This window comes from Anser anser (assembly GCF_964211835.1).
Source record: "Anser anser genome assembly, chromosome: 5".
Lineage (NCBI taxonomy): Eukaryota > Metazoa > Chordata > Aves > Anseriformes > Anatidae > Anser > Anser anser.
Genome location: NC_139725.1, coordinates 33,777,700 through 33,790,828, shown reverse-complemented (window position 1 = coordinate 33,790,828; position 13,129 = coordinate 33,777,700). Strand labels below are relative to the sequence as shown.

Here is a 13,129-nt window from a genome sequence, read left to right as displayed (position 1 = left end):
GAGAACAGGGCAACAGGAATCATCTTGTTCTGCCAACACCGAGTGCTAGTTTAGGACACGCAAATTATAACACAGGCTCTCAATGACATCTCTCGATGGAGCAGAGCTTTCTTTGCTGGAGCCAACAGGTCACTGACAGCTGAGGAACTCTGAAGCAGAGCTCAGATGCCTTCACAAGTGATTTTAACCAGCCAAGAGCTCGGGCACTGCCAGCCTGCATCGTTTTGCAGTCCATCTCACAGCTAACTGTGTGGCCCTGCACCCGTCCCTCGAGTCACCATGTCCCCTGCACAGAAGTGGATGCAATGCCACGTGAGTCACTTTCCTGTTGCCTCCCAGTTAAGACCAAGGACCACAGAACTGTGCTGTTACCACTGCCCACACATGGTGAGGAAGCACACCTGGAACATCTCTGCACTTTGCAAAAGCTGTTAAGTTACTCCTCTTACTGTGCATTTGATCTAAAGGCTGGCGGCAGCCTTTTCACCTCACATTTGCACTGGAAGCAGGGAAGCTGCAGGCGGTTAATGGACTGGCTGTACAGTGCCCCAAGAGCCCTTTTTGTTCAGGCACTCAGCCACAGCACAGCAACACGGCCAGAATTTCATGAGAAATGCACCTGTGCCTCATCACACCCAGGGAAGAGAAGCAAAGGACGCAGCCTCTGGGCAGTGACTTCTTGCGTCTGCCTGGTGCCTCCAGGTGCGGTCCTGATGACACAAAGCTAGGGCAGAAATGCCGACGAGCACGGTAAGCCCAGCTGCTGCATCCACGCAGTCGGTGGCAGTCCTTCCCGCAGACAGCACCATGAGTCACGGGCAGCAAGGTGCAGCAGCCCAGCGGCTCCCGGTCTTTGTACGTGCCTGGAGTCATGTTCCCCAAATCACACCCCCTTGCACAGTGCAGCCACAAGGAATTCACCCCACTTTACGCTACTGCTCTGACTCACCCCGTGGATCTTCAGTACAGCAGCAGCCTGGGCGCTGCGGTTCTTCCTTCCTACCTGCCTCCTGTTACCACCGCAGCCTGAGACTTGACGCAATGCACCCCACCGAGCCTTGTTTCCATTGTTGTGCAGGACAGCACAACTGTTCTGCCACATGGCTCAGATTTTGCACATGGGATAGAAAGGAAACTTGAAAAAAATAAATAAAAAGCAGTAAAATACACGTATGTCTGTTTTTGTTTTTCAAGCCAAACAACCGGAGTCGCTGCCAGTCCGGAGACAGACCAAAATCATTACTTCTCTTAAAAACATAAGCTGTCTCATTTCACTAGAAAAATTCAGTTCCTACATGGACTGCAGCTGCACTTTCTGACCTCCATAGGGTCTGGAAGCTTCACATCTCCTACACTGAACAGAAAGAGGCTTAATTTGGAAATGATTTATCCTCATCATCTTTAGGAGTTAAGTATCTGAGAGTTACGATCTCCCCATGATGGAAGTGATAACACCAAGCTGTCAAAGGCTGCTACACAAACTCAAAGGCTGCAAAGCGTGGAGGGCACCAGGACCACCCATGGAGGGGTCACAGCCACCACACACACCAGCTCTGGCCAGGCAGGTGCTTTCCTCTTCTGATCTTGCGCGTGGTCGAGCATAGGAGCACAGCGCCCATTACCAGCAAGACACAAAGTCCAACAGCCACTGAGTCCTTTAGAGTACTCTCAGCTGCCCGGCCCTGCAAGTTCTTGGTGTCCCCACACACAAGAAGGTGGCAGGGACAAGGCTGCGCAGAGCAGCACGACTGGCACCCAGGTTACAGGCAGGAGCGTATGTGACTGTAGAGAGATGCTCAGGAGGGGACCTCTGGCCCACAGCATGGAAAGGACGGGCTGACAGGCTGCTGGGCAACATGTTACTCATGCATTTGTGTTCCAGGCTGAATGAGTGTTTCTGCGGAACCTGTGCACATGCAAGTCCTCCGTGCCTGCTGTCCTGGCACTCAGCTTTGTCTTCTGGGGCCTCACACAGAGACAGCCTGATCTGACACACAGATGCTCTCTCTGAATTAAAGAGCTGGCAGAACTTGCTTATCATATTGCTAGGGCACCACAAGGCAGACAGGCATCACTTAGCAGGTGTGCGAGTCATTTCTTGGCTTATTAAGTGTCTTTTTCCATAACATTTTGTTCTAAGTAAATATCATTGTGCTTTAAGGTGGTGATCATTAGTGTGTTCTGCTCCTCATCTTGAGGAAGAGCACCAGTAATTAGTAAAGGACAGATCTTCAGGTCTGCCGAGCTAATCATGGCAAGGCTTAGCAAGGGAAATAGCATACCTAGGTTATCAAGCTATAGGGAGAAGAAAGCAGGCTTTTATTTTGAGACAGCTGAGAACTAACTAACCAGCCTAAGTGGACATGATTTCAAAAATCACAAAAGGAGTAGAGTTACTGTTAAGCCAGAATCTCTCCTATTAATACCAGAAAACCAAACACATTGGCTCACATACAACACATCTACAGCTATTTTTAAGTATCAAAGCAGTTCTCAACACCAGAGGTACTACAATACCTCAGTACCAATACTACAGTACCTCAGTACCAGAGGTACTACAATATAAAGACAAAAATTTTCAGCTGCTTGCTAGAGGAACTCTCCCCAGGAATCACAGTTCTCCTCAGGCAGAGACATAGTCTTAACGAACACATTTTTTTTCCAGGACAGCCATGTTTAAAGCAAAGTCTGCCAGTATTTGTCACTAGCAAAAAATCTGCTTGGTATGATCTACCTCTCAGGGTGATTCCTTAGGTGACAGCAACCAGACTTTTTAGCAATTTCAGGGAAAAGCAAATCACATTTGCTTATACAACAGCATGAAACATTTTGTTTGCATTAAGCATCACATGTGCTATCTCCTTCACTCGCAGCAACACTTATACATTCAAAACAGTGAAATGCAATGTGAGACATACTTACACATAACAAAAACCGTAACAGAGAAAGAACCCAATGAAGGAGGAGCTTTCTATCGACATAGCTGCTTACCTGTCTTTCTCCACAGAGATCTCACATGGTGAGTGGCTGATTAATTGCTTTGAGTGGAAGGGCAACACACATCTTCCTGCCCTAGAGCAACCAAGGACCTAAACATAACCACCACTAGCCTCCTTTCTGCCTTGTTAAGGATTTGGATGAGTTGAGCAGTAGCTGGGGCCCCTTTCTCCCTCAGATGAAGGCTATTAGTAACTGCTGCAGGTGCAAAGCCCTTCTCCTGGCCACAGCAAGGAGCAGCAGTGCTGCTGAGGAGCTGGCCGCTCTCCCTGCAGTAGTGCACACTGGGCTCTCCCAGCTGGCTGGCAGAGGGAGGAGGTGGTTCCTGTTTGTGCTGCGTGGTCCCATTCCAAACTTCACCCCTGTGAAGCCTCTTGTGCTGTTATTACGTTTGGGAACCTGCTGCTCCCCATCTTCAGAAAGCAAGCCATCTGGTTCCAGTCCTTTCTTAAAGTTTGGTTACAGACCTTGTTGTAGCTCACTTTTTCGCTGGCAAGTAGGACATGAATTTCAACCTGCTGCACACCCCTTCCTTCAAAACTTCAGACAACACTCTAACACCATCTGGTTTGGGGTTTCTCAAGTAGGTGAAATGGTGCTTCGGGGCTGCATATGTTCTGCAACTCTTGCTTTGCTGTTAGTACCTCAGTTGGATGCTTCTGGACTCTAAGTTTGGGCCTGCTGGAGGATTCGTGGTCATCCTCTTGCTGGCAGCGTCTGGGCTTTAGCAGAAAAGGAATCTATAACATCTAGGCCTCAGATGAACAATGCAAACAATGCTTGTTAGGGAAATCCTGTGATGATGTGGGCAAGAACAGCTGCAAGCAAGTCAGGTCAAAACTTTATCACTGTAAACTGATCAAGCTTTTCTGACATCACAAATCTCCAGAAATTCTGGAGCTTGGTTCCAACTGACTGAAGCTATATTCGGGCTATTTCCTGTGATGATGGAAACTTTCTGTTCTTCAAATGCATTGTCTTTCATTTTCTATGTTGCATTTCATTTTTCATGTCTCAAATACGGGCACTGCTTTCTGTTTTCCAGTCATGTGGTGCCTGCCCCATTTTGATATATTTACATTCCTTGCTTATGAACTCTTGCTGCGTCTGTTCTTTCACCTCCCTTGACACGCGCACAGGAGCTCTTAGATCTGTGCTTTTGTTTCAGATGTGGCAATTTTTTTTATCAGTCATAACAATCACCATCCTGTTTGTTATTGATTTGCATCTAAGCCATCTTGATGCTTATATCACTGCTTGGAGTCTCACTTCTTTCTTGATCCATTTTTTTATTTGACTAGAAGGCTTCTTACTGAGTTTTTAATCTAAAAAATTCTCTAAGCTTCTGCAACAATCCTCCACACTGTCTCCTCAGTCTCTGCTTACTATGTCTGCCTTTAACCAAGATAAAATCCAGTCTGAAACTGAAGTTCTGATTCCTTATGGAGAAATTCTTTATGGACCAGCGTTGGGGAACCTCAGCAATCAATCAGCAATAAGGAATGTGACAGAGGCAGGATGACCAGAGCCACCGAGGCCAGCCTCTGCCAGCAGGGTCAAAACTGCCCACAAGCTCAAAGTGGAGCTGGGTTCTAACTGACTGAAGCTATACTCAGGCTATTTCCTGTGATGCTCCTGAAATGCAAACTTTCTTTTCTTCAAATGCATTGGATGGAAAGGTACAGTGGGTAATAGATTTAACCGATAGGCATCACATGAGCCCTGTTGCAGTTAAATCTAGATAAAGTGGTTCCTTTGCTGTTGCTGGTTCAACTGGGGAAGTAAGGGTGAAATATCAAAAACTTGCTGCTCTACAGGTTAGGATGTTCTTGTCGATCTCCAGACTATGCCACTCATGTCCATCTAATGCTCATGTACTCCTGTGCCAATTCAGTTTGAACAACAGCTCCCTTCTTTCTCTTTCTCCCTTGGTCACCAGGATAAACCCCATGATGTAAAACAGCCCTATTCCCATTTACACAAGCTCAAAGTGAGAATGGGAGGGGAAGCTGGCAAAAAACATACTGCAGCAGATCACTTCTGTCTATAAGACCAAAAAGCCAAAAAGATGACGTTGGGTTTTCTTCAAAGGACTTCTCAGTAAACTACCAGGCCACTGGGAACTGATAGCACATGAAAACGCTCTTTGGATCAATGGATTACTTTTTTTCTTTTTTTTTTTCCCCACATGTAACTAGTTCAAATACTAATCAAGTCTGTCATGACTTAAAACCCACTCCTACCAGTAATCTTTGGGATATGAATCGGGCACACTGCAAAAACAACCATCACAACTGCTAACAGTGAGAGCTGAATCAGCCACAGGACTGAAGTAGACCAGCAGCAGCTGAAGTTCTGTCCTGCAGAAGAATCCTCCAGACTGCTAAACTTTTATTACCGTTGATATGCAAACCATCTAAACATGGAGGTTTGTTTCACTGCCTTGTTTATCACCTGTACAGGTGCTTTGTATACAGTTTCTTCATTGTCCTGGATACAGAGACTTCTGGTTTTTAGCCTGGTGTCCCTTTAGTACTGTATCTCTTAGAGTTTAGGGTTGTTCTCTTTAAAGTACTAGTAAGTCCTTTGCCATTTGTTCTTCTTTTTGCTCAGGACTGTACTTACCCCCAAGAGTAAAACCAGTTAGCAATGAAAGTGCATTCCCTTCAGATGCAGCAAACATCCAAACACAACACTGCCTGCTCTTCCATGCATCATTCCTGATCCCCAAGCTCTTGTCCGGAAGCTTTGACAATGCCACTTCTGTATTTGCATGTGTTTGAATCAAGGACATCTGTGTATTGATATGTGATGTGTTCATATCTGAAGGCTTGTAAATGCTATAAGAATTGGATTCAACAAACAGAAATAATGGTGATGCACATGAATATGGCAACGTGCATATCAGAGGAATGGTATTGATTTACATCACTTGAAAATGTTTGTGGCATTGTTTGAACTTCACCTCCAACCACAATAGCTGTAATATTTACTGAAGCCTCAGGGAAAAGGGACATATTTGTTTTTTAGAATCTCATCTGTTCATTGTAGAGAGAGGAAAGCGGTGCCAAGCTGATGGAGGAAGATGTGGTATGTGAAAACAAAGCAGCAGTCCTCCTGTCCCCAGTCAGTACTTGCTGAATAAAAGAACTTTCGGGAAAACCCAGTGCGTGTCCTCAGCTTATTGAATCAAATAAGTGCCCGAAATGCAAGACGAAGCTAATGACGGTTTCAATCCACTGTTATGTGTCATGCCAGCCCTGTTGTTGGTTCCTCCAGCTCTGTGGTGATTCATTGTTATCCTGAAAAACAGGCAGCTCTGGCACTCTGTTAGTCACCTGGCACTAACATGGAGAATTGCTCTGGGGAAGCACAGCACATACTGCTAAAGAGAAACTAGGCCTTCCTTTTCCTGCAACCTAGGAAAAACAGTTTCAGGATGCAACAAGTAAAGCCACAGTTGGCTTTTCCTCCTTCCTAAAGGTTACCAAGCCAAAATAATAACAATTGCTTAACGGCAGGGAGAATTTTACATTTTTTTATTAATTAACAGAGTATGACCATTATCTTCCATTCATTTTTCCCTTTGTCACTTTTAAACTGAAGTCTGTTTTTTTTCCATCTTCTTTTGTTTCTCTCCTGAAACTACATCGTGTTGCTTAACAGTTAACTCCATTGCTGTGCCACATCCTCCCTCACACCTATTTGAGCATTCCTGTGGTTTAGCTTGGCAGGCTGTTCTCCTTGCCTTATGAATGCAAGCTCCAACACTAACAGACATTAAATCCTCCCCTTAGCATCCACCTGCTCTCCTTAGCTCTATATGCTTTACTCACATAGCCACATCTCCACCATCTTCAAGATACCTCTTCTGCTCAGCCCCAACAAAGATGAAAGCTTAAAACCAATAAAATTCTTAAAGTCTTGCTGCATACGCCACAATTTCAAAAATAGTCTTTCCCCAGGCTGTGCTCATAATGATAGAGCAATATCCCAAAGTCTTTACACAAGAAAACCAGGGACTTGACTTCAAAAGGAGTTTCTAACCTCGTACCTAATTGATCTGGGTGTAGCAGCACTGAAGGGAGCAGAAACCTGTAGCGTTTAACTGGCATGGGTTCTGAATCAGGTCCCTAAGGGTTTTTGCTTTAGGCACTGGCTCTTGACTGCAGATCTGGCCTGGCTATGCAGCAGAGTCTTTTAGAAATACCATTAAGAACGCACTGCAATGGAAAGGAGATATTTTTCTCCCTTAGTCAGTGAGCATGCAGTCACTTCCCACTAGTGTATTTTTTATTTCTTTATGCAATTTTCCTTAGCTTGTACTAACAGATATTTGTTGCTTCACTTGCAAGACTGATGCATATTCCAGCTCAATTCTCAGATGGATAAAATTCAAATCCTGAGGAAAGCTGAAGAGGCTAGACTTGTTTTGTTTTTACTGGTATCACTAAGAACAGAACCTAGCAAGAGCTTCTTCACCTTATCTTTTAGGCTCTGATTTGTCTGTCGCTGTTTGTGCTTTTGCCTGATAAAGGTAATGCAGCTACGGCCGAACGTTTCAATACTTTTATTAACTACATACTCGGTGTTTTGCTCAAATTGCCTCGATGTTAGCATGAAAAATTTCCAGAACTAAATATGAAAAATACACACTTCATGCAGTGGGACACAGAGGGCTGACTGAATCCACAGATGAAACTGGTTTCATTTGATTGAAAAACCACAAGCGTGTAACTTCGTGGGTGTGCGGTGTGAAGGGCTGGGAGGACTCAGAGTTGCCCCCATACCTGTGAGCCTGAGTAAGATAGGGAAGGTGACTGAGCAAAGCACAAGTGGAGAGAGTGGGAGAGGAAAATTAAGGAGCTTTAGGCTCTGTTAAGATTGACCTTGTGAGGGGTCATCCAAGGTAAGTCAGAGAGCCCACCATGCAGGGCAGGGGAGAAGGGCATGCGACATACGGCATGGTAGGCCAGACGTGGCAGCCACACAGTCGTCACCCACAGTGAACGTGGCAAGGCGCAGGGAGCACCCACCACAGTGTGCGCGTTGCAGCTGGAACACCCTGTTACCTGGAACGGGAAGGTGGGTAATGGTTGGAGGGGATCCAACAGGAAACTAAAGAAAAGACTGCATCTAATCGTTCCACGCAGTCTATTTACAAAGGACAAACACAACAGTGAGAAACGCTTGTATATTGCCTCCACCCCCACAATGAACAACCCTGTGATTTGTGCCCACCTCCTGAGCCATCAGGACCTGCCTAAGGCTGATTTGCAGCTGGGTCTCCAGGACACGACCCGAACACGTCGCAGGGCAGATAGCTCTGGGCCCATCCCCGTAACTCACAGCACCTACCACCAGCCCACGCTCCAGCCTGGGTGCAGCACAAGGGGAAACACACTCAGTTTGCCAGGATCTGCACCATTGCCTTGCCTTTATGTGGATTTTATCACGCTGATGCCCACCTATGCACCTGAGTCTCAGCCCTGGTGATGTCAGGAGCCGTGGCTTCACCCGTCTGATGCTGGCTGCTCGCTGTGCAGCAGCCGCTGACCTCGGAGGAAGGCAAGCCAAGGCGTGCGCTGCCAGCCCCTGAGCACTCCGTCACTCTCCCTGCCCCAGTTTCCCTCATTTTCGCACCGCCCCAAGCGCAGGCAGCTCTGCCCAGCAGCCCCCACACCTCCGCTTCCACACCGAGACGTGGGTAGCCCGCCCCTTTCCTCCCAGCCTTGGTGTCCCACCACCATTAGGACGAGCACCTGCCCCACGGTGGGAGCCGGGCCCCCCCCTCACAGGCGGCTAACGGCCGCCGCTCCCCGCCTGACGCAACCCGCGCCCCGCTTTGCCCCATGCGCAGCGAAACACCCCGCCCTCGTTGCATCACCCGCGGGGCAGCCCGGCCGCGACCAGCCGAGCCGAGCCGAGCCGAGCCGGGCCCGGCCGCCAACCGGGGCCGTGCGGGGCGGGGCGGGGGCCGCTCCGGCCTTTAAAGCGCGGCGGCGGCGCGTGCCGCCTCAGCAGCGCCCGGCGCCGCCATGAAGCGGGACCCGCAGCGCCCTCAGGAGTGCCCCGGCCGGCCCCAGGGGCAGCCCGAGCCCCCTCCTTCGTCCCCCGCTTCGTCCTCCCCGGAGCCGCCGCTGTGGATCTTCGGGTACGGCTCGCTGGTGTGGAGGCCGGGCTTCGAGTTCACGTCGCGCAAGGTGGGCTTCATCCGCGGCTACAGCCGGCGCTTCTGGCAGGGGGACACCTTCCACCGCGGCAGCGAGAAGGCGGTGAGCGAGGGGCGGCCGTGGGGGGCGGCCGTGGGGCGGGGGGCTCGGCTGGGCTCGGCTGCTGACGGCTCTCCCTCTGCTCTCTCCCGCAGCCCGGCCGGGTGGTGACGCTGATGGAGGATGGCGGGGTGAGTACGGCACCGGCTGGGGGCTCCCGGGTGGGCTCAGCCACCCCATCCCTCCCCTCCGTGCCCTCGGTTCATGGGGACCCCGGGGGTGAGGCGGGCTGGGGGCTGCTGGACGCGCCCCCTTCTATCACTACCCCAACCTGACCGCCCCGCTCCATCTTCGTTGCAGGCGTGCACGTGGGGTGTCGCCTACGAGGTCTGCGGGGAGCAGATCGCTGCATCGCTCCAGTATCTGAACATGCGGGAGGCTGTCCTGGGGGGCTACGACACCAAGCTGGTGAAGTTCCACCCGCAGGACAAGGATGCAGAGGAACCCATCCAGGCTCTTGTTTACATTGCGACCCCCCAGAACCCGTCCTACCTCGGCCCAGCGTCCGAAGAAGACATTGCAGCACAAATCATGGCCTCGAGTGGTTGTGCTGGTCACAACATAGAGTACTTGCTGAGACTGGCAGACTTCATGCGCTACTTCTGTCCTCAAGCAGAGGATAAACATCTTTTCTCCATCGAAGAGGCTCTTATTTCTATCCTCCCCTGCATGTGCCACACAGAGGAGCCCCTAGAAGAAACTTCAAGTGTCCCTCAGAAGACCAAGAGCTGAAATGAAAACATCTTGCAGGGTTTCAGTGGAAGGGACATAAGGAAAAAACAATAGGGACAGTCTTAACTCTGAAAAATATACCAGACTGAGTGAATGAAGGGAAAATAGCAAGTAGGTGGGGAGGGAGGAAGTGGAGGGGCTGTAAAACATGTTTGCTGTAGGACTTGCAATTAGGACCTGTTACACTCCTTACTTGTAGCACCAAGACAGTCATTGCTGCTTTCCAGGTGGGAAGCAGGGGTCTTGGCTGGAACTTTGCTCTAAGACTTGCTTTTGGGGGTCAAACCTGAAGCATTCATCTTCTTAAGAGGGGAAAGAGGCTCATTGACTTTGCACTTTTTTTTTTAACTTTGAAGACTAGTTGAGCAGGACTTGACTGGGTTTTAGCAGTATATATGCAATTCTACCTCAGGCAAAAAGCTGTTTGTGTCGTGGTGACTTGGGCAGGTTCTGCCAAATTCCCCCCCCTCCAGTGCAATATTAAGTGAACCTTGCCTTAAGTGGCCTCTGTAGGCTCTTGTGAATCCTACTTCCTTATGTCGTAAAGGATCACACTAATGCACTTATTTTTCTAAACTGTTGTGTTGTATTTATTTATGTTGCATATCCCCTTAGGAGATGTGTCTGAACTGCCTGCTTATGTGCCACTGTGTGTGTAGTCCCCATTCAACCTTGCAATTGTGCCTTTTAGTTTTAGATCAGTTTTATGAGAAGCTGTGCCTGCTTTAATGACAGAAGCTTTTCTCCAAGCTTCACTGACCTTGTGCTGCTACAAACTTAACTGACTCTATAAGAAATGGTCCTGTCTGCGTAGGAATTCTGTACTGTCTGGAGGAAAGCTGCTTGGATGCAGCAGCACTTTAACTAGCCCTGTATTAGATAAGCCTCTTCTGCTTCAGGGTAACATGGGTTTCTAGAGAAGCATTTGAGGGTTCTAGTTCCACACCTAGAACTGAGTCTGTCTGGTCCATCTTTACTTGACTGCAAAGGACCGTCACCGAGCGTACTTGCAAGCTTGGGAGTTCTTGAAATGCCTGCTCTATCACGTGAAGCAGAGGTACTGCTGCAAGCTCAGACTTCTCAGCTTTAAACATACTAACAGCTTTAAAATCCATAGTATTTCGAAAGAAAACTGCTGCTACTACAACTAGCAAGAGAGCTGACCTCTGGGATGTTTGACTCCTCCCAAATACTATGTTTTTTTTAATAAAAATAGGGAATGTTTATATTACTGTGGCTTATATGTATGAACTGATGGTGTGCCCAGTAATAAACTGACAAAGTAAATGACTTTTGTACTTTTTTTCAATTAGTGATTTCAAATTGATCCTTACTTTTAATGTGCTTGGCTCTTTTTTGTTTTGTTTTTTAAACTTAGCTGGTAATGCTGCTGTAGCCCCCTTTTTTTTTGTCTCATTTCTGAGCAGCTTCCCTTAGCTGGACCTTCTAGAAGATGTACCTTTGAATCTTTCCCTTTAAGAAAAGTGGGTTCAGTCATTTTTTTCTTCTCAGCTTCCAGCTCTTGTTGACTCTGGAGTACTAGTGCTGACAACAAACAAGCCAGCTCTCCTGACTGTACAGAGCAGGCACGGAAATGTAATGCTCCGTTGGCAGGACAAGGGCCTTTTGCCTGAGTTGAACTTACCCTTGCTGTTTCCAAGAAGTAGTAGTGCAATGACAAGAATCTACCACCCCCAGCTGGCTCTGCTGACTGCAGTGGAGGAGAGGTGTTTTTTTTTTCCTTGTCTTGTGCAAAGTTGCTGCATACAGGGGTAATGGGCAGCTGCCCTTCTGCCTGATTTCTCTTGTTACCAGCTGCTTCAGCACTCATAGATTACAGTATATACCTGTACTGCCTGTCTCAAGACAGGAGTGAGGGAGTGAAAACTAATTGAAACAACTTAATTTACCACTAATTAAAGGCAGATGCATGTTTCGGGGGGGGGAATAGTCTATAGAGAAAACTGCACTTTCCCTGTTCCATGGATGCTCTCACTTCAACTGAGCAGCTGCATCTTCCCCCCTGGGGTGCAGCTGCAGAAGAGCAGAGTCAGCCTTCAGCTGAGAGTAGGCAGCAGAAAGCCTGCTCTCACCTCTGCTGCTGCTAGCGGTGCCCTTGTTGTGTGACCTCACTGCTTTGAGCAATGTTCTCTGTTTGGGACCATAAGACAGCTTTGCAATAACTCCTAATGCCTTTCTGGAGATGCTTACATGTACAGCTGGGGATGTCCTGTGAGAGAAAGTGGTACTACAGCTGAGGGGTATTTTTAAGTCAGTCCTTTGGGGAGAAACCCCCCCATTCTCACTCCCAGCTGCAATGTTCCTGGCTCTTAATTGCTTTGGTCCTCACCACGATGGTCTGAAAGCTCACTCCTTCCCTGGCTTTTCAGCCTCTCTGGCTTGCTAGTATCTGCCAACTGGAAAATTAAAGTGTTAAAGGAATTAACTTAATTTGCAGGGAAATGCTCCCATATTAGTACAAGACTGGGGTGAGATATCAAAATATCTCCACCTAAAACAAAAAAAATCTTCATACCTTTCAAATTTTCAGATCCACAGTCATTGCAGACAGGAATTAATAGCAGATGTGCAGTAAGCACCCAGCATTACTATTTCACTTGAAGACCTGCTTTGTTCCTCCTGTGGCAGGCAGCAAGTGATTGTGAGCAACCGCATCAGTGCTGGGAACGTTCCTTCAGCTGCTGTTTCTTCTTCCCTTGAAAATTTACGTATTTAAAGCACAGATGTAATTCTCCACCAACCTACAACTTTCTTCCAAAAATGGGCACCCACCTACCCCGTACGCCTTTCACTACAGGGGCAGCAGGGTGTGATTCAGCTGGAAACATCCCCGATTCCTGACAGCTCTTCCACAGGCCTGGTGGCTAGCCTGGGGAAAAGCACTTCACCTCATCAGTGGGTGATACAACTGCCTGCAGCTGCAAAATGCTGCCAGACATCCCTGGAGATGCTTCCATATCGAGTGGCTTCCTTGCTCGTCCGCAGTTTCCTCTTCTCTGAATTCCCTACAACAAGCTCATGCCTATTGGGTCCCCTCACATAATAAACCAACTTTCCCAGTTGCAGTAAAAACATGTTTACAAGCACTGTCACATACTTTCCAAGTC

General features: G+C 48.1%; 1 protein-coding gene across 1 annotated transcript; it reads left to right on the top strand.

The window, feature by feature from the left end:
- Positions 1 to 9,035: 9,035 nt before the first annotated feature.
- Positions 9,036 to 11,288, top strand: CHAC1 (ChaC glutathione specific gamma-glutamylcyclotransferase 1; the record flags this gene model as incomplete). The annotated part of the gene is made up of 3 exons (XM_083836671.1): positions 9,036 to 9,272; positions 9,365 to 9,400; positions 9,570 to 11,288. The coding sequence occupies 3 exons, from the start codon at positions 9,036 to 9,038 to the stop codon at positions 9,999 to 10,001; spliced, it is 705 nt and encodes a 234-aa protein (XP_083692797.1). The 3' UTR covers positions 10,002 to 11,288.
- Between the last annotated feature and the right edge of the window lie 1,841 nt (positions 11,289 to 13,129).